Below are 23301 nucleotides of genomic sequence, written 5' to 3'. Positions count from 1 at the left end.
TTGTAATACTGTTACTGCCATATAATTTAGTGTTTCATTGTTTCATCAGGGTTTCTCGTTATCGAGAAAGAACGAATGGATGATATATCCAGACACAAACACACAAACACACACATACACACACACACACACACACACACACACACACATATATATATATATATATATATATATATATATATATATATATATATATATATATATATATATATATATATAATATATATATATATATATATATATATATAAAATATATATACATAATATGTATATACATATGAATATATATATATAAATATATATATATTATATATATTTTTTTTTTTTTTTTAAAGCTCGCTTACCTTCCCGGTAGGATTCGAACTCAGGCACGTTAAGTTATCGAGGTATAATATTGTGGGTCAAGCAAAGTCCCTCCGATTTGATATGCAAGGGTTCGAATCCCATCTCCAGTTGTTGGAGTTTCTCACAATTTTCCCTCTCTTAAAGTTTGATATCTTCTGTAAATAAAGCCAGAGATTACTTTGACTATCCGAACGGGAAATAGACGAAGAAACTTCGTCTACTGCAGATGGGATTCGAACCCACGTATTATACCTCAATGCCTTAATGCACGGAGTTCGAATCCCACTTTGCAGGAAGTAGAGACTTTCTTATTATTATTATTATTATTATTATTATTATTATTATTATTATTATTATTATTATTATTATTATGATGAGATTTCTTCCTTGCCAGAGGGCTCATCAGGGGAGTTTAACCTTTCAGTATTTTGAAAATACTGAAGACTTGGCACCCACGACCTCCCCCACCCCCCCGTCTTTGTTATTTGTGTTATTTTGGTTTTGTGGGTGGGGGTGCGTTGTTAAAATATTGGACAGGTAAGAGAAGATCTTTAACCTGCCCTAGCAGAAATGAAAGTGACCTTACCCTTTGGCTCCACTTGGTAACGTTGCATATGAGAGAAGTCTCTCCAAGTACATAGGTTGCATTGTTTGAGGGGGTGGGGAGGTTGTCAATGCACTTCCTACGTAGCTGGGGACGCTTGCCTCAGCCGCAAGGTTAGAACAGAACAGCCAAGGAGTGTCTGGGGTCACTCCAACCTCTTTGAGGGCGGGTTGGAAAACCTCTTCTGCCTGACCAATACATCAACAACATAATATTTCTAGGTCTCCAAACCAATGTTTTCGGCTTTGTATGAAATATTTGTTAATAAATGAACGAATAAAATATAATATAAACGAAGCGACAAGGGAAGTCAGTTTGTAGTGATATGAATGTAAAGAAACGAAAATATTTTAATTGTCCTCAATCTTTTCTAATAACGAGGAAAAGGATTGCTCTCTACGCCTTGTATCTGAAGCAGAATAGGGTTTGGTTTCTGTGTGTAATATATATATATATATATATATATATATATATATATATATATATATATATATATATATATATATATATATATATATATATATATATATATACATACATAGAGTATATATATATCCATCCCGTTTGTTTCTTGGAATACAGGAACCAATGAGCATGTAAGCTAATTCTCTCGTAAAGGTCATAGTAACAAACGTTATGCCATCAATTTCCACAGGCTTTAGGCCTATAGGAAGCTTTAGGCCTGTGGGTTCTTGATGAGGCCTGGGATCGGACTGTTTATTAAATCTCTCCATTTTAGACCTAGTTCATTCTAAATAGGCCTTAAATATCTTATGCCTCTCGGTAGGCGCTTTGAACTTGGAAGCTTTTCTCCAGTTTTTTATAAGTTATTTCCCAGAATTCTGGCCCAGTTATCTGTAGCAGTCATTAATATATGAAAGAAAATATGAAAGGTTTCTCAATATTTTTTTTTATCGTGGCAAACTCGAACGGTTCTTAAATTTCTGAAACTCCTGTTGTATTGGTGGTGGTCAGAGGCTGTCTTGTAATTATTCCTAAACCAAAACAAATTTGTATTGCTGTTCTCCAAAGCCTTGATCAAGAGTTTAGACGAACGCTGGCCCCTTCCCACGAATTATTCTCTCCCCAAAGTTTCTCGTTTCCAATCTGAAATGGTGTCGATTCTCGTGTTTAGTGCTTAAGCCTATACAGACAGTCATCGGAGAAATTAGGCTGTTCTTGTGTCGATTAGGTTTAGGTCTTTTAAGCTTTTATTCGGAAAATGTCGATTAGTATTTAGACACCAGAGCTGAATCACATCGAATTAGCAGTGTGCGAGGGTTGCCGGAAATATTTATTTAGTTACTCTGTCTCTACATAGACTCAAAAATAGTGCTTTTGGAAAAATCTTCAAATTGTTTTCGTCTCTTCTGGAAATGTTCCGGAATATGTTTTGAACAGTTTCTTTCTTTTCTGGTTTTAACCGTTTTCTGTGATACGCATTCTTCAGTATGGCAGCATTACACTGTCTACAGCCAATATTAATATTTTATTTTTTTTTTTATCCACTCAAATTATAAATATGACGTCGTAGTTGCTGGATAATCCGTTCTGTGACGTTTGCTCACGTTCACCTTGATATCAAATCTACGATAGACAGACAGACTGACATTCAAAGAGACAACTCATACGAACAGACGGAGGTCCAAAGGTGATGTTTACAAAGACTTCTAATCTCGTTTCATCTTCGTCGTGACATCATTTTTCAAAACTTGCATCAGTATTTCCCTTTTCATAATTTTCCGTTCGTCAGTGCCGTATATATTTGCATACGTGAATATCTGTATACAGTGTATGTATGAGTGAACGTGTACCTGTGTAGATGATAAAGAATCATACATTGGTGCTGACTGTTGCAAGGAATAATTAAATTCATTGAACTTACAAAATGTTGTATGCCAAATTCTCTTTATGTATATTCATACATGAATATCTGCATACAGTGTATGGGTGAGTGAATGCATACTCGAGTATTTATTGTATAAAACTGCTGGTTATTAAAATGAATAATCTAAATTCATTGGAAGATCACAAAACATTTTATACCAAATCCCTCGTTTGTGATGAATGATGAATACCTTCTTTGTCTGAATATTATTCATTGTAATAAACTTATTATTGACAATAATGAAGATACTGGGCACAAATCAGGACACAATAGATGACAGAAGCCATTGAAACTTTATAGACATATCAATAACAATCTATTTTTTCTTCAAGTTCTCATTCATTGAATTATTTACAGTAAACTACAATAAATCCCCAACATCAAACATTTATCTAGACTCCATTGCCCCCAATGTTACAAACATTCTTTGTGAAATGCTTAAACATTTTGTCTTTTTGCTTGAAAGTGTATAATCCTGGTTATGAAGGAATTGTTATTATTCATTATACATTATTCACAATTATTATAGATTACGTAACATCAACAAAAACCAAAACCTTGAAACAGGCGAAATAATAAATAACCTTTATTCCTTCTTGTTTTTGTTCCAACTTCCAATTAATTCACTGATAAAAAAAATCGATACACAATTAAAAAACAGATTAACTCATTTGCATATCGGTTAATTAGAAGCGGCCCTTCATTCTATTGTTTCACTTGCGTATGGATGCAGTTTGCAGCTTTTTTTTTTTTTTTTATTCGGGGACCAAAAACTTCTATGGGGTTTTCCCTGATCCTGAAAGTGAATAAATGAATAAAATCTTTGTGCATCTGTAACAGGTTCGTTTCCATATAAATCACAGCAGAGAACAGTCCCCCCTTTTTCCCTAAATGCGTAGATATAACCGGTTATAATGCATGAATATCTGATTAAACTTAATTATTTTGTCTTTTTAGATGAAACTACATTATCCTCTTTATGAAGGAATTGTTATTCGTTTCAAATTGTTCACAGTAGTTATATTTCACGTAGCATCAGCCAAAACAGACTATTACAAAACACAAAACCTTGAAACAGACGAAATAATAAATTACCTGTCGTTATTTGCACTCATTTTTCGTTCCATCTTCCAATTAATTCACTTGACAAAAAAACCGGTACACAATTACACAATTAAAAAGTAGATTAACTCATTTGCATATTGGTTAATTAGAAGCGGCCCTTCATTCTATTGTTTCACTTGCACGTGGAAACATTTTACGTTTTTTTTTTTTTTTTTATTCAGGGACTAAAAACTTCTATGGGGTTTTCTCCGATTCTGAAAGTGAATAAATGAATAAAATCTTTGTGCCTCTGTAACAGATTTGTTTCCATACATATCGCTGTAGAGAACAGTCCCCTTTTTTCTGAATGGAAATGTTTTTTATTTATTTCGTGGTCAAAGAAAGAATAAAGATGTAAATGGCATTCATAAACACTATTAAATGTACATATACAACAAGTTCATAATGGATTAATATCTCATTAAACTATTTTTTTTATAGAGTTGGTAAGTGATTTCAAAAGTCGGACTGTGGGCTTAAACCTCATTCGTGGAAATGACGTCTACATAGTTATCATTTTCGTTATTGTTTATTATTCATAAGTATCGTAATATAGGTGATAATTCCATGGGACAAGTTTGAAACTTGAGGATAATGAAGGTAAATACTTAAATAACTTTGTAAACTGAAGTTAGAGGGAAATACTATTTCAAATTTGATTGTTATACTGCTCGAAGTCAGTGATCAGTGGTCAGAGATTATGAGGCATTACTTATCATTCAGTAATTCTCTATTGGTTAGGCCGAGTTCATGGATCCACACAAGACCCCTTAATCCATTTAATACATTACCACGCATTTTTTACAAGGGTTCACGTTGGCATATGGTCAACTTCATCAAAGCTAGCAACCACAGCCTTCAGTTGTCCATCCCATCTCAGGATAGAAGACTCATTTTGCAGTGCAGCACAGGTGTTAAAGTTCTTTCTTGACGTATTCTATTCCCTCGTATTTATTTATTTCTCACCTTTTCCTGTAAGTTGTCTCTGTCTGCAGGTTAATGCCCTCATGTTTGTTTATTTATCACTTTTTCCTAAAACCTCTCTCTCTCTCTCTGCAGGCTGATTTCCCTTTGGGGCCCTCTTGGGTGTGTAGTCAGCGGACTCTGTCCATAAGGGTTTTCAGGTGAAGATTTAGGATAAAAAAGAAAGATAGAAAGATTCGGGCAGAGTACTTCCTCTTACTTGCCTTACGATTATGGTAATGTTACATTGTACAGTCATCTTAGACTGTTTTACAAAGAGCTCCATTGAGAAATTTCCACACACACTAAAAGGGTTAAAGACAGGACCTCCAAAGGATCAGATATCTTGAGTAGTTAAGGAACGGCTGCAGGTAAATCTTCTGGTGAAGTAGAAGAAAGGCATGTATCCTAGGTATCCTGTTCCCTCAGAGGATGATCTGAAGGACAAGAAAGGCGGTTATCCTGTTCCCTCAGTCCAGTCATCTAGAAAGGCAGATATCTCGAGGAGTTAGGGAACGGCGTCAATAAAACTCGAATGGACACACATCTGAAGACTGTAGGGAGATACTTTGGTGAAGAAGAAGAAGAAGAAAGGCATTAAAGGCATGTATTCTAGGTATCCTATTCTCTTAAGAGATCCTCCGAGGGAAAAGAAAAGCAGGTATCCTATTCCCTCAGTCCAACCATCTAGAAGGGCAGATATCTTGAGGAGCTAAGGAATGGCGTACAGAAAACTCAACAGGACACATCTGAGGGCTGTGGGGAGATTCTCTGAAGAAGGATAAATGCCGGTATCCTATTCCCTCAAGAGATCCTCCGAAGGACAAGAAGAGTAGGTATCCTATTCCCTCAGTCTAACAATCTAGAAGGGCAGATGTCTTGAGGACTTAAGGAACGGCTTCTGGGAAATACAAAAGAAGAAGAAGAAGAAGAAAGGCAGGTATCCTAGGTACCCTACTCCCTCAGGAGATCCTCCGAAGGACAAGAAAGCAGGTATCCTATGTATCCTTATTCCCTCAGTCCAACCATCTTCTCAGACAGATCCCAGAGTTTCTCAGCGACGTCGTCTTGCCTTGAGATCCTTGAGGAATAGGCGCTGCTGCATTCGCTGTGGAGATGAAAATGAGGTTTGAGATTAGTAGGATTTTGTGGTGAAGGATTTCTGATGTGGTGGTCCTTCTTGAAGGAAGGTGTTAGATAGTGAAGGCTGTGTAGGTGGAATATTTCAGTAATTGCAGTGTCTAATAATAGTTTCCTTGCAATATATTTCTAGTCGTTATTATTATTATTATTATTATTATTATTATTATTATTATTATTATTATTATTATTATTATTATTATTATTATTATTATTATAAGCCTCACAACGTTATTTAACTAAGCTGATAATATTCGTTATTAACATCATTAATTTCAGAGTATTTATTGACATTAACCACATAGCAGAATATTATTATTATTATTATTATTATTATTATTATTATTATTATTATTATTATTATTATTATTATTATTATTATTAAAACTACAATACCTGCCATTACCATTGTCAGTGTCAGAATATGTATTACCATTAATATTATAATAGATTACTCATTATTATTATTATTATTATTATTATTATTATTATTATTATTATTATTATTATTATTATCTCCGGAACTTACCTGAAGTAATAAGTCTGGTCATTTTGTTCCGCCTCCAGCGCGCAGTGCAGAACCGTCTGTATTCCCTGGACGGTCGTCTTTTGAAAGAAGCTGATGAGAGACAGCAAGTACCCTCCGAGCAGGTGACGTCCCAGGTCCGTCTGGACAACACCTGGGTGGAGGGAGAAGACCTGGATGTTGGTACCTGGAGGATAAGGTTAGCTGGCCTGAGTTATAAGTGGCTGATATTGAGAAAGATAAGTTGGTCTTGGGCTGGTATCAGTAATTGTATTGAAGGATAGGTAAGACTGGTTGGACTGAGTTCAGGTGGCTATATCAGCACCTGTGAGGAAAGATAGGTCAGACTGGGTCAGTTTACTTGGCTGATGATATTGGTAATTGTATTAAAAGATAGGTCATAAAGGTTACGCTTTGTATAGGTCGCGAGTATAAGTATCTATAAGACAATATAGGTTGATCTAAGTAGTTAATGATGTCATCTATAATTTTTTATATAATTGACTGATAAGATTGGTGCCTGTAATAAAAGACATCCAGAAATGATAAAAGAAGTTTATGATATCATTAGCTGCAAGATAAGATATATTGGTTAGGGTGTAAGTGGCTAATAGAAGTGATAGATAATAAGATAAGATAGGTTGGTTAAGATATAAGTGATTAATGAGGTTAGACCCTTTATTATAGAAAGGATAGTGTGGGTATAAGTGGCTAATATAAATGGCTAAGGTAAAATATGCATTTTATATTATATATATATACACATATATATATATATATATATATATATATATATATATATATATATATATATATATATATATATATATATATATATATATATATTACATACATATACATACATACATAAATTACAAAATCTTCACAACCATAGAAGACTGACATTGCTGTCATCAGAGTTGAGACTGCATTTAGAAAAGCGAGATTTTTAATTAAAGGATTAGCATATAACTCGGCGTTCTGCAAAACACAACACATGGATAAACTCGGATAAAACAGAAGCCAGGAAATAAAATTTGCTTTCAATGTATTACTCCATAAAACTCGTGTTAACTATCATTTTCTCTTTATATGCATACAAAAAGAGACCAGAGATCAATCCCACGGAGGGGGAAACGGCTTGGGTCTCTTTTTTGAAGAAGTTCATTGGGCCTCTGTTGACCTAAACAGTGAATTATGGGGTTGGTGGTTAGTTGACTTTGATAGGTCGCTCACCAGTGTGAATGATTTATGAATATATATAATATATATATATATATATATATATATATATATATATATATATATATATATATATATATATATATATATATATGCATACTTATAATTTAATCATATATATATATTTATGTGTGTGTGTGTATGTATGCATGCTCGCGCGCTCTTGCTTTTCTGTGCTTCTAAAATCATCATCACACGCGCATCCTTGGAATGACAGATAAGCATAATTCATAAAAATGATAATAGTTACAGATACTCATAAAGAAAACAAACATTACTCTAAAAGCTAAATGTCTCTTTAAAACTGTGAAGTACTAAAAAAGGGTCACAAACCTTTCACTCTCTTTGCAAGATGACGGGTGAAGAGAACATTTGCAGCCTTGCTGTTGGCGTAGGCCTTAGACCTATTGTAGCCATTCTCGTAGTTCATGTCTTCGAATGGTATGATGCCTCCTGTAATGGTATATGTTATTTGGTCAATAATTGTGAATTGAAATTGATACAAGATGATATATTCATGCTTACACTGAGATTATATACGTTGAGTATTATGAGGAACTAATACAAAATATGGCAAAATGGTACTTATTAAAAAGTGAATACAACGACTAATCAGAAAGACAGAAATGAAGAATGATTATTAAAATTACAAACAAAATTTCCGAAGTCTCAAAGCTTTTGTTCAGAGACTAAACTAGGTAAAGAGTCAGTAACTTCATACAAATATATAAAAATAAAATTTCTGACTTGTTCTTACAGATAAATGAATGTAAATTCTGTTGTTTTTAGATACAACAGAAATGAAAAACATTTCTTCTTTCCACCGTGTTACTAATTATCGTTCATCCAACCTCAAAGTTTAGATTATTAACAGAATTTCAGAATACGAGATCACCTCAGATTAAGAATACTCGAAAATGCAACTTCTAAGACATTGGGTGTATTCATTTTGATTGAGATACTCAAGAAAAATCAACTACAACTAACAGGAGATTTAATTTGCATTTTGTTGAATGATAAATTAATTTAGAATGTACTTACCAATGAATTGATTACAGATTATTTTTGAAATCCCAAAAACAAAAATATATGATACTAAGTAAAATTTGATAATGACTCAGCTATATTTCTTTAGCGATCGAGGGAGGAAATCGAACCCCTTAATATAATATTTCAAGCATTAGTGACCTTAGTTTATATGACGCCATATCAAGCATGAAATCAATCAGTCAATCAGTTACTCACTCGGGTGTTCAATGGAGAAAGAATCCCTTAATCTGTATTATATTTCAATTAGTGACTTAGTCAGTGTAACGCCATAGCACAGCATTAAGTCAACCAATCGGTCAATTACTCACTCAAGAAAGAACCCCTTTAATGTGTTATATTTCAACCGTAGTTGACCTTAGCCTAGTAACGCCACATCATAGCACTAAACCAACCAATCAGTCAATCAATGACTCACTCAAATGTTCGATGGAGCTGAGGGTGACGACTCGGGCTGGTTCCGAGTGAGTCAGGAGAGGCAGCAGAAGATTCGTCAGCAGGAAGTGCCCCAGGTGGTTGGTCCCCATCTGCATCTCGAACCCGTCTTCGGTCTTCATGTAAGGACACATGAAAATACCTGGTGGAATCCAGGAGGTCATTAGTTATGATTTCCAGGTGAAAACCCGGGAGATTCTGGGTGGAAATCTACGGAGATCACATTACGTATTTTATGTATTTTTGTCATATTTGTTTTTTTTATTATAGTTAAGTATTTTTGTCATTATAGTCATGTATTTTTTCACTATGTTTTCATTATAGTCATTTATTTTTGTCATTTTGATTTTTTACTTTTTTATTGTAGTCTTAACTTTTTTCATTATAATCTTGTAATTGTGTCATTATAGTTATGCATTTTTTCATTATAGTTAACATTTTTGTCATATAGTCACTTATTTTTATCATTATAGTTGTGCACTTTTGTATTTATAGTAATTTATTTTATGTATTTTTGTCATTATAGTAATTTATTTTTGTCATTATAGTTCGTGTATTTTTGCCACCCCGGCAAACCCAAAGAACCAAATCGGGATTAAAAATATATAATTATGATCCTTACCTCTTCAAGACTCCAATGCTATATCTTATGTTTGTTCATTGAAATTACACTTTAGAAGTTCAGGGGACATATAGAAGTATAGAAATACAGATCCTATCTCTGTATATTCTTTAGATATCATTTCACACACAAGAAATGCTCTGAATTATGTACTGTAATAACTGGTGTGTTCAACAAGTTTTGGAATATCAGAGATTTCGCTGAGAAGTGAAGAGGAATAAAATCTTATTCCCTCAAGTAAGATTAATGAAAGTTTTTGCTTGTGTCTTTGTATTCTGTCGTAATGAGAATTCGTTTAGTAATAATTTAGACGAATGAAACAGAAAGCTATTACTGCAACATTTCTGTCGCGTCCATTATAAGATTAAGTGTCAAGAGAATTAATTTTATATGAAGAAGGTTATACTCATGATTCTATGATAACTTTTCGAAAATTATTCTCATTATTATTATTATTATTATTATTATTATTATTATTATTATTATTATTATTATTATTATTATTCATAGAAGCAACAGTAGTGATAACGATAAGTTGTTATTATTATTATTATTATTCTTATTATTATTATTATTATTATTATTATTATTATTATTATTATTATTATTATTATTATTATTATTCAAAATAGCAGAAATAATAAGGATAAATTATTATTATTATTATTATTATTATTATTATTATTATTATTATTATTATTATTATTATTATTATTATCAATAAAGTCCCCTTTCTCCCCCTCACTAAAAACCTGCTTTATTAAACAGACTTCTTCCCCCCTCTTGATGAAGTTATAATAGATTGCAATCTATTTGTTGGGGAGCAGTTTTCCTTTAGCTTCTTTCTTCTCTTTCTTCTTCTTCCTTTCTTCTTTCTTTCGATTCTCATTTTCCCTTGAGAGCTGAGAGGCATCAGGTGTGCCACACGTCCAATTCTTCACAAAGTTTCCTGCTTCGTCATTTCACCTGAATTTTTTACTCTTTTTTTTCTATGAGAGAGAGAGAGAAAAAAAAATGAAATGCAAGGTATATATATTCTAATGATGTGGCCTTGTAATATATATGTTTTCTGTAATTTTGATATATTTTCTCTTATATTTGTCATGTGTTGTGTTTAATAATAGTGACTGTTGAAATATCAAATGTCATATCTTAAAAGAGTTACTAATAGAATTTAAAAATACATTTTTGTTGTTAGGGCGATGTTTACACAAGTGGTGTGGTAGGCTGGTGATGTTTACACAGGTGTCAGGTGTTCAACCAGAGTAGCCCCCTTTTGCAAGGTTTGTATCCTTATCCACTTAAACTGTCATCAAAAGAGATATGGGATGATAGGTTTAGATAACACTGGTTGGCCCAAAAGGCTGTTGTTTGAACAAGTGTTCAGTCAGGAAATCCCCTGTCATTAAAAGAGATATGTGCTGACAGGTCTAGATAGCCCTTTTTGAGCCAGGGAAAATTCCCTTTTATTTCCCCTTCTTCAGGGAAAATTCCTGGGCCCGTTTCCCAAAATGCCTTAGTGGCAACATAGGTTTCTTCTCATAATAGAATTTGGGAGGCTCTGCATTAGCCTGTGAGAGACCATTTGAGTTGGTCAGATTCTCTTTGTCTCTTACCCTAATTTTAACATAATATATTTGTGGTCACTGGTAATATATAACTTTTAAGATCGAGTTTGGTGAAACTGTTTGATTTTGTAGGTGCCATATAAGAAGTGTGTTTTGTGCTGCAGCAAGGATCTTACAAAAGTTTTACAATCTTGTGTAAGGTAAAGTGGATTTTTACTTATTATTACCATGGTATAATAAGATATATTAGGGAGATTTTGCCTTAGTGAAATTATTGTTGATAAATCTTTTGTGCATTTTTTGTGTGTTCTTGTGCTGATGAATCTTTTGTGCATTTTTGTGTTTTCTTGTGTTCACATTTTCTTAATTTTGCCCAATTTTTGTGTTGGTGATTTATCATTTATTTACTTAGCATTTTATATATTTTTGATACTTTAATATTGCGTACTTGATTTGATTTTTATTCATTAAGATTTCCTTTTCAAGTCTTGAGTAATTCTTGATAGTTTAAATTTTGCTTGGTTAACATAATTTCTTGATAAATTAAAGTTTTATGAATTCATTTTGTTAAGAATTAATTGAACCTTGTGTTGTTTTTAAGTAATGGTAAATTTTTCAGATTGTGAATTCTAATTATAAATTTTGAAGTCAAAAATAGATTTTTGTATTTATAATTTTTAAAAACAGTGTTTCATTTATTGACCACCAATGAATAGGATTAATTGTGAGGGCATAAGGCAAAGTGATAAACATGTTTTGCTCCCTTTAGTTTTCTGAAGTGAATTAAGACCAGGGAAACAATTATAGTTGTTTGATGGAGTGATACCTGTTTTCTCTACTATATTTCTTGTTTAATTGTTAACACCTCACACATATCTTGATAAACTTAGTTTGATTTTTCAAGTGATAAGAAGTTTTAAGGGATCACTGTTACCTTTAGAGTGTTCAGTCGTAATTTTATTGTTATGAGAGTTCAGGTATCTGGCTGAAGTGAGGTAAATTTTTTGGATTTTGTGACCACTTGTGTAATAAGCAGGTACTAAGTACACTTTGACAATGACAATATATATATATATATATATATATATATATATATATATATATATATATATATATATATATATATAGCCTATATATGTTACCTATATATTATTGCAAATATTGACAATGTTCAACCTCTCTTCCTTTGTTTAGTAGAAATATAAACAAAAACAAAAAAAGGAAAGAACCGAAGCTTTCTCTTTGTAATTCAGTTCCAGGAGGGAAGCCAGAGAGCTGTTTTTTTTTTTTTTTTTTTTAACACCAACCGTCATCAAAGGGTTTGAAGTTTAGTTTAGGGACCTATTCAGCAGGGTAGGTTTTACTAGGGCCACCTTTAGTTAGAGTGTACCTTAAACTCACTTTCCTATGAACTTTGTACTAGCAAGTTTTTGTCATTTTTCAGGCTACCCCGGGGCCAGCCAACGAGACCTGGTGGGAGGAGTCTTTCAAGCAAGCACCCACACATTTTGACCCAGCTAGAGAGTCCAGAGATACCGTTGAGTGAGAGCACAAGCACCGTGTGTCTCTCACAGCCTCCTCCCTTTGTCCTTCCCCCTCTTGTGGAACAGCCTGGGAAATTGCCTTTTCATCGGACCCAGGGCTTCTGATGCAATTGATCGCTGCATTATCTACTCCAATGGTAAGTCTGAAGATGACAATTACTCCCAGTTTCTTCCTTTAGACCTCCCCTTAATTTCCTGTTTCAAGTTTCTCTCTTAAACAGTCACTGACTGAGGAAAATCCTAGTAAAACCATATCCCATGAAGTCAAATGAAGTACAGTTACTGTTGCCTAGTGAGATTGCATAAATTATCCTCCATGGTGTTAACGTAATATCCTTGATCAAAGATACATCCCTTGCAGTCAATTAATGATACATGGGAGGTCCTTGATACCAAAATGTTATCTAGATATGTCTCTTCCTGAATCGGGCACGCCTTGGAACCTGGCCAGAATCTTCTTTGGAGAAGGATCAGCACAACACTACTCGAGTCCTGCGCTTGGAATTGCTTATATGTGCGTCGCAAGAGTTTCCCAGCTGTTGCGTCATCCACTAACTTATGTTGAAATATCTTGTGTCCGAAGTGGGACAAAGCTGGAGCTGTTATTAGCTCCCATGAGATTTTTTATTTCTTTTATTCTTTTGTTGAACTAGATGGTTGAATAATGTGGTTTATTTAATTCATGGGTTCAGAATAAATCAATCTATTCAGTAACCCAGTTTCAACTGGTGACTGATCTAATTAAGTTAATTATCTGTCTTTTTGGTAACTTTTAGCCTTAATTGATAGGATTACGTATATATATATATATATATATATATATATATATATATATATATTATATATATATATATATATATATATATGTGTATATATATATATATATAGATAGATATATATATATATATATATATATATATATAGATATATATATATATATATATATATATACGTATGTAGAGGGAGAGAGATGGAGAATCAGTCTCTCTCTCTCTCTCTCTTTCATATATATATATATATATATATATATATATATATATATATATATATATATATATATATATATATATATATATATATATATATAGTATGTATATATACATACATACATACATACATACATACTCTCTCTCTCTCTCTCTCTCTCTCTCTCTCTCTCTCTCTCTCTCTCTCTCTCTCTCTCAGCATCACCTCATCTGGAGAGTAATAGTGGGACCTTTCCAAAGCAGAAATCCTTAGAAATGATCCGGACTCAACCATCCTTTCCACACTCAATGAACGAAGGAGCCCTCTCCTTAGAAGGAGAGATGAATCCTTCTCAATATAACTGGCAGGATGAGGTCCTGCAACATCAAATGCCCATCGACAATTTTGATTTGAAGAATGAAATGAAGGTTAGATGACTTTCCTCTTTCAAAAATGGTGGGACGCTTTCAGGTGAATGTTGCTTTTAGTAAGAACCATGATGGGGAAGGCAAGTTTCTTGTTGAAGAAATAATAATAATAATACTAATAATAATAATAATAATAATAATAATAATAATAATAATAATATTTATCAGTTTTTGTTTTCAATAAAAGTATTTCCATGAAACCAAGGGCACATGTGAAAAAGAGTGAAAAATAAAGAAAATTGTGGGAAGAAGACATTAATAAATGCTTTAATGAACATCTGAAAAAAAAAAAGCTCACAAGTAACAAATATTATTATTATTATTATTATTATTATTATTATTATTATTATTATTATTATTATTATTATTATTATTCAGATGAAATCTGTTCATAAAGAATGTCAATAGTAATTTTTTTGTGAAAATCTACGGGAACCGTATGAAATTTTTACCAGGCATAGCAGCCGTGCATGCAAGCAAGCAGAGTGATATTCGAATAGATTATGATTCAAATCGTGCAAACGTTGCAAACCTAAAACTCCTCAGTTGGCAAAGCAAGCTTTCAAAGAATCCAGTGCCCATGCGTGCAACAGGGGAGAAAAAAATCAACTCTGCACATGACGGATTTTTTTTTTTTCGTTCAAATAGCGTCTACAAACTGACCTCAGGGAAAACATGACTATTATGCTTCGTCAGGAAAAAGATAAAAATCTTGTAAAAAATATTTTACATACATTGATGGCGAGAAAGAATTCCCCCTCCCCCCGCCGACTTTATTTGATAAAAATATATAAATATTCTTACAAATATTTTACATGCATGGAAGGCGAGAGAGAATCGCCCCCTTCATTTATTTGCGAAATAACGTGTGAGGTTTTACGACCCGAATTTTGACTTCATGGTGGAAAAACTACCTGTTATACTTCATCAGAAAATAGATACAAATATTTTTTAAAACATTCTATATACATCGAAGGCGAGAAATTCTCCCCAACAACTACAAGGCTTTATTTTCGAAATAACGTGCAAGGTTTTACAACCCCAATATTCCTGGACACGAATTTTACCCCGTGACTCAAAGTGGACCCGGGATAAAAATGAAAGGACTTTATTCATGAAATAACGAAAATTGTCCTGCTGCCTTTCACCGTCAGTGATGCTCGCTTGGAGCATTAGGTAAATGCTCCGAGTTTTTTTCTCCCGACCTCATAGGAATATGCTCCCAGTGGATTGTTGCCATCTATAGTTTTATTTTTTATTCTTTTCTACTTTTTAAGTTTTCATTTTCATTTTTTCTCCGTTCGCCTGTGAACGGTTACCAATGCTGCCGTTGGGAAACTAGACACTTTGATGCATCAGTGGTGGTCACTCATCCAAACATTGACCAAATGCAACGTTGCTCAGCTTCGCCAGACTCCTAAGGTCTGTTGCAAGTGTGTTAACGCTGTGTTTGTACCTCCTATTTTAGCTATCCATCTACCTATCTATCTGTCTCTATCTATCTATCTATCTATCTATCTATCTATATATATATATATATATATATATATATATATATATATATATATATATATATATATATATATATATATATATATATATATGTAACGGCCCTTTCTGAGCCTATATACTTGATTTAAGTCTCTGTTTTATGAACAGAGGTTTGATCTCCTTATCCCGAGACATTGTGTGATAGCAGTAACGTGAGCCGGCATCATAAGTTATATCTTTCCTAACTAAAATCTAAGGACTACTGGAATGAGATACTAAGTACAAAACTAAAACCCTTTATTGACAAAATCAACGAAAAATAACTTCTTAAAAATTACGAAGAATGAAATCCAATGTTTCACATAAGTATCAGAAAATCTTCTAAGGAAATAATGCTCCAAAATCATAAAACCCCAATTACAGAAAATAACTCATCTGTCAAAACATGAACACGTCAATCAATTAAAACAGGTCATCTCAAATGTCATACCACTCTCATCCTCGTAGGAGTGAGAGAAGAAAATGAATAGGAATGGAGTGGAACAGAAATACCTGTGAAAGAAGAAACGTCACATTAAAATCATACAATGTAAAAATTGCAGAAACACACATTTCACTGACACAGGAGATACCGTGTGTTCACAGTTCTGAAAAACAAAGTCTAAAAACGTATAAGAATTCTTACTCACTCCACAAGTCCTCTGGGACAGTCTCCATGTGAAAAATCACTCACATCTTCAGACACACATGAACCGGATCTCACAAGTCCAATTCGAACAACAGTTCCTCCCATTATATTCATTATCTAACGCACGAACGAACGTACTTTTGTATGACATCATTTGAGGTCAAAGTTCGGCAAGACACGCCTCTGTATTTCAAAAATTACACGTACACACCATACATTATTAAGAAGCATCCTTCAAAACCGGATTTTGTAACTGGTTCAGCTTCTAGAACGTTCTTTGCTGAAAACGCATTTGCCAGCCCGTGTCTTGTCACCAAGGTGGTTTCTTCGACCCTTGTGGTATGCGAATGTTTCAGCATTTTCCAATTTGCTGCGTACAGTGAAAATGGACCCTGCAATAGCTGACCCAACTTTTCAAAAGGTCACTTTCGCGAGCCTTTACAGATTGCTCGGTCCACGCACCTGAGGTGGACCCCACCTCAAAATGTCTAGGTTTTTTGTGTTATATATATATATATATATATATATATATATATATATATATATATATATATATATATATATATATATATATATATATATATATATATGTTTGTATATATATAGTCTCTCTCACCACTGGCCTATATACTTACTCCCCTTCTCCACCCTGGCTATAACCCACCACAGTCAACTAACCGTCAAATACTTCACTGAACGCTGAGATCAGTAAAGGTACAATGAAATAGCCAGGGGCCGATAATTTCCTTAATCGTGCATACGAAGCATACAAAATCGTGTGTCATTTGCAAGATTTATTATTATTATTAATATTATTATTAATATTATTATTATTATTATTATTATTATTATTATTATTATTATTACTATTATTATTATTATCAATAAGTCCTTCAAATCAAGAGGCCGATAATTTCCTTAATCGTGCCTATGGAGCATACAAAATCGTGTGTCAATTGCAAGATTTATTATTATTATTATTATTATTATTATTATTATTATTAATAAGTCCTTCAAATCAAGAGGCCGATAATTTCCTTAATCGTGCCTAAATAGCATACAAAATCGTGTGTCATTTGCGGGATTTATTATTATTATTATTATTATTATTATTATCAATGAGTCCCTCAAATCAAGAGGCCGATAATTTCCTTAATCGTGCCAATGCCTACGGAGCATACAAAATCGTGTGTCATTTGCAAGATTTATTTTTATTATTATTATTATTATTATTATTATTATTATTATTATTATTATTATTATTAATAAGTCCTTCAAATCAAGAGGCCGATAATTTCCTTAATCGTGCCTAAATAGCATACCAAATCGTTTGTCATTTGCGGGATTTATTATTATTATTATTATTATAATTTGGCAGCAGACCCTCTTTTAAACAGGTTCTATTGAATATTATTGCTGCTTCAGCTGCATTTATTTTGTTGAAGACTTTTTCTATTTTCCTTATTGCGGACTTCTCTTCAGTGGAGGTGCGTGCTAACAGCTCGCCTATATTTGTCATTTCATGGGGGAAAAGTCAAAATCTGGATTCTGCTTCTTTATATATTCTATACAGTTGGTTCTATACAATTGTTGCCGCGACGCGTTTCGACGAACTCTTCTGTCATTCTCCAGCAGGAGCTAGTAGAGGACTGGCAGATTGCATAGGTCCTTCTGAATTTATACACGGGCTTCAGCGGGGGTCATGGATGGCGAATTCTGATTGGTTGCAGTCAGCGAACTTCAAGCCAAATGTCTGCGGCGAAGCTCGATCCTGACAGATCTTCGCAACCTGGGAATGTCATTCATTCCAGCGTTCCCATTGGCCTGCCGTTGCGTGATGTCATGCCGGCTGACATCATCGGTAGTTTGGCTGCTATTGGGCTGCGGATGAATGATGTCATTATCTACTCTTTCTGTCGTAGTCGGGGGATTGTCTCGAAGGGCGCCTCGCTCATCAGGGGCATCTCCATTCTCAGGGTTGTCGTTTTCAGGTATTCGTTGGGTTTGGCGGGTGTTCTGCATTATTCTTCTTAAATTCGTGGGTAGGAGCGATGCCTCCTGCGTCGTATTCATTGTCATTGTCATTGCCGAGACAAAACCAACAATGAATACGACGCAGGGGCATCGCTCCTACCCACGAATTTAAGAAGAATAATGCAGAACACCCGCCAAACCCAACGAATACCTGAAAACGACAACCCTGAGAATGGAGATGCCCCTGATGAGCGAGGCGCCCTTCGAGACAATCCCTGACTACGACAGAAAGAGTGAGATAATGACATCATTCATCCGCAGCCCAATAGCAGCCAAACTACCGATGATGTCAGCCGGCATGACATCACGCAACGGCAGGCCAATCGGGAACGCTGGAATGAATGACATTCCCAGGTTGCGAAGATCTGTCAGATCGAGCTTCGCCGCAGACATTTGGCTTGAAGTTCGCTGACTGCAACCAATCAGAATTCGCCATCCATGACCCCCGCTGAAGCCCGTGTATAAATTCAGAAGGACCTATGCAATCTGCCAGTCTCTACTAGCTCCTGCTGGAGAATGACAGAAGAGTCTGTCGAAACGCGTCGCGGCAACAATTGTATAGAACCAACTGTATAGAATATATAAAGAAGCAGAATCCAGATTTTGACTTTCCCCATGAAATGACAAATATAGGCGAGCTGTTAGCACGCACTCCACTGAAGAGAAGTCCGCAATAAGGAAAATAGAAAAAGTCTTCTACAAAATAAATGCAGCTGAAGCAGCAATAATATTCAATAGAACCTATTATTATTATTATTATTATTATCAATGAGTCCCTCAAATCAAGAGGCCGATAATTTCCTTAATCGTGCCTACGGAGCATACAAAATCGTGTGTCATTTGCAAGATTTATTTTTATTATTATTATTATTATTATTATTATTATTATTATTATTATCAATGAATCCTTCAAATCAAGAGATCAGTATTTACCTGCATTATTAATTAGTATGTGGAGTCTTTTCTCCCTCAGTCTGAGTTCCTCTGCAAACGCCCTAACGGAGGTAAGCGACGCCAGGTCCAGCTTCATGACCTCAAGCTGTCCTCCTGTGTCCTTCCGAATTTCTGCGGCTGCTTTCTCGGCCTTCTTGGTGTCCCTGCAAGCCATGATGATCCTTGCGCCTGCACACACCGTGAAAAAGAATTAGGAATTTCCCATTCGTCTATGATATGTGCAGCGCACTGAGAAAAACAATGTTCATATATATATATATATATATATATATATATATATATATATATATATATATATATATGCATGTAATATATATAAAGCCGTAAGATCCAAACGCAAGAAATTGAATAGACTGTGATGGCCGAATTTGCGCTTTTTGGAAACAAACCCGCGTCACCATAATCACACCATAAAGGAGCTTGCTTTGCCAACCTGACCACGAGAAGGATAAAAGTCTACTACTTCTCATACATACATATACCTGTCGTTTTCAGATATATTTATTAGAGCTGGAATAGACCCATCCTCACCATCGTAGCCAAGCAGGCAATCGTTTTTTTGCTTTTTAGGCTGAAACATATATGTAGAATCTACTGGTCACTTTTACCAGACACGTGTAATTCTAATAGCCACAATGCCCTCTTAACTTCTCGAATTCTTAGCGCTTTTTTGGATATGCTTGTAACTAAAAAGCCGTTCACCGTAATCACTGGGAGGTCGCGTTGCCGACCTGACCACGAGAAGGATAAAATTCTACTACCTCTCGTACATACAAATACCTGGCTATTAGAATTACATATGTGTCTGGTAAAAGTGACCAGTAGATTCTACATATATATTTCAGCCTAAAAAGCAAAAAAACGAATTGCCTGCTCGGCTACGATGGTGAGGATGGGTCTATTCCAGCTCTAATAAATATATCTGAAAACAACAGGTATATGTATGTACGAGAGGTAGTAGACTTTTATCCTTCTCGTGGTCAGGTCGGCAACGCTAGCTCCTTGTGATTATGGTGACGTGGGTTCGTTTCCCGCGACCGGCCATCACAGTCTCTTCAATTTCTTGCGTTTGGATCTTACGGCTTTGTAGTTACAAGCATATCCAAAAAAGCATGAAGAATTCGAGAAGCTAAGAGGGCATTTATGGCTATTAGAATTACATGCATCTGGTAAAAAGTGACCAGTAGATTCTACATATATATTTCAGCCTAAAAAACAAAAAAACATTGCCCACTTGGCTATATATATGGTGAGGATGGGTATATATATATATATATATATATATATAAATATATATATATATATATAAAATAGTAGACAGATTCTACTGGTCAGGTTTTTTACCAGACACGATTATGTAAGGTTGTAATCAAGTCTCTTCACAGCTTTGCCCTCTTAACTTTTCGACTTCTCCACGCATTTTAGAATACACTTGTCACTATAAAGCTTTAAGAGCCAAATGAAGAAATTCTCTATCTAGTGTGACGTCACTTTAACCTGCTGAATTACCGTTCTAGTGTGACATCAGTTTATCTTGCCTCACCTGCAAAGTACCCAATTTAGTGTGACAGTATTTTAAATTACCTCGCCAGCTCAGTTTCCTGTCTAATGGAACTTCATTTTAACTTACCTCACCTGCTCAGTTCCCGATGAAGTGTGACATCATTTTGACTTACCTCGCTTGCCCAGTTCCCGATGAAGTGTGACCTCATTTTATCTTACCTCTCCTGCTCAGTTCCCGACGAAGTGTGACCTCATTTTAACTTACCTCGCTTGCCCAGTTCCCGATGAAGTGTGACCTCATTGTAACTTACCTCGCCTGCTTAGGTCCTGATCTAATGTGACTTTATTTCAACTTACCGCGCCTGCTCAGTTCCCGGGCCGTTTCTTTCCCAATGCCAACATTACACCCGGTGATGACAACGGTCTTCCCATCAAGCCTTTTTTGAGAAGTGCAGAACGAGCAGGCGAACACACGGCGGGTAAGGAGGACCACAGCCCAGAGCAAAAGTGTTGACGTGAGGTCACCGCCTATTGCAAAGTTGACGACAGCCACTGTGTGGATTGAAAAGGGAAAGATAGTGCTTTTAATAATTTATTAACATTTTTTTCTCGTTGTTTATTATTTTGTTGATTTATCTTTTTTTCTAATGACTGATCTCTTCTTTCTGTATTTCCTATTAACTTATGTAATTTCTTTCAAATGAATACCATTCTTTGGAAGTCTCAAGTCAGTGGCCCTGTAGGCCTATTCTATTTGAGCAGAGTTCACCTTTTGAATAATAATAATAATAATAATAATAATAATAATAATAATAATAATAATAATAATAATAATAATAATAATAATGATAAGTTACAAACTGTGTTGTGTCATATTTCTGTATTGCAATATTCATAACTTGGAGGATTTTTGTGGCACGTTCATACTAATTAATCAAGTTGTCTCTACATACATGAAATGGTTTTTCATAGAACATATAAAGAAATCGTTCTGATGCACGCAATTATCATGCATAGAATTATAAGAGTTAAAATTACCTAAACTAAAGTTATTCTACGCACAATTTCTTAAGTTAAAGCAATCCCTGTCGGTGAAATTGCATATAAGTAAACACATGCTAAAATCTACATTCCTTAGAGTCTGTGTTAACTCTTCGGCGCGTAATTTCAGTTATTGTTTAAATATTGATAGCTGTAGGAACAAAGGTTTTCTCCCGTGTAATTTGTCACTAAACTGGAGTTTTCCATTGAAGACAAGAAGGTGGGTCTCTAAACTGTCTGTGTGTGAATCCCTAAACGCTTAAAACAGAGGTATTCCTATATTTGTTCAAAATCTGACACTGAAGCTTTTCGCATGAATGTTAATCACTTTGAAACCGGTCTGCTTAAAAACCATGTAGACGTGAGCGTTTATTTCTTAAATAAATTTTGGGAAAAAACGCCAAACAATCGAATGTTTAGTGATATTCTTAATAGTATGGAATAATAATAATATTAATATTACTAATGATAATAATAATTAAGAACTAGGATCGTTCAAGGGGTAAGCTATTGAACTACAATAAATATTTGTTCAGAAATCTCAATTTTAGTGTGACATACCTAACTCTGTACATCTCAGTGAATCAGTTCGTGTCACTAGAATTGACCTTTATAAACAGAGAACAAAGTTGTAAAAACCAAACTGTTTTTCAGGTTAGTGAGGTTCTGTGATGTGAGGAGAAAGAGAGATAGATCTAGAAATTTCTGATTTTGAACTGACGACAAGAAGAGCTGTTGTAACAAAAGGGTCACAATATCCATGACACCAGAGAGGGGCTACAAGATAAAAGACGAGTGGTTCAGCTCATGTAAGGTGGGTTTACGTGTTGCTGATGGGTCTTCTTTACATGTATTTGAAATTGCTAACGTTAAGGAAATTATCTGAGACTTTCTTGTTGCAGTGGCTTTACTCTCGTTTTTCTTTAGGCGAAACAGATTACTAATGAATATATGAGTGTTTATATGTATACTTAGAGGTATAGATGTGTGTAGTTATTGGCAAAAAGTATACGATTATTAATTTAAGTACTAAAGGCATCATATTTGCCAAGTCGAATGGCCTTGTCTAAACTAATTTGCTATATATATATATATATATATATATATATATATATATATATATATATATATATATATATATATATATATATATATATATATATATATA

The 23301-nt window shown here is 34.2% G+C and overlaps 1 protein-coding gene across 1 annotated transcript in view; it reads right to left on the bottom strand.

Moving 5' to 3' along the window:
* Positions 1 to 2824: 2824 nt before the first annotated feature.
* The window catches only part of LOC136832082 (retinol dehydrogenase 12-like), a 33609-nt gene continuing 13132 nt past the window's right edge, over positions 2825 to 23301 (bottom strand). Inside the window, exons 2-7 of the mRNA XM_067092714.1 lie at positions 21450 to 21644; positions 19569 to 19757; positions 9278 to 9436; positions 8146 to 8265; positions 6574 to 6757; positions 2825 to 6012 (exon numbers count right to left, since the gene is read on the bottom strand). Of these exons, the coding sequence (XP_066948815.1) occupies positions 5913 to 6012; positions 6574 to 6757; positions 8146 to 8265; positions 9278 to 9436; positions 19569 to 19757; positions 21450 to 21644 (947 nt within the window). The 3' untranslated portion in view covers positions 2825 to 5912. The remainder of the gene's footprint in view (positions 6013 to 6573; positions 6758 to 8145; positions 8266 to 9277; positions 9437 to 19568; positions 19758 to 21449; positions 21645 to 23301) is intronic.

Source organism: Macrobrachium rosenbergii, chromosome 49 (assembly GCF_040412425.1).
Source record: "Macrobrachium rosenbergii isolate ZJJX-2024 chromosome 49, ASM4041242v1, whole genome shotgun sequence".
NCBI lineage: Eukaryota > Metazoa > Arthropoda > Malacostraca > Decapoda > Palaemonidae > Macrobrachium > Macrobrachium rosenbergii.
This window is presented reverse-complemented; position numbering and strand designations above follow the sequence as displayed.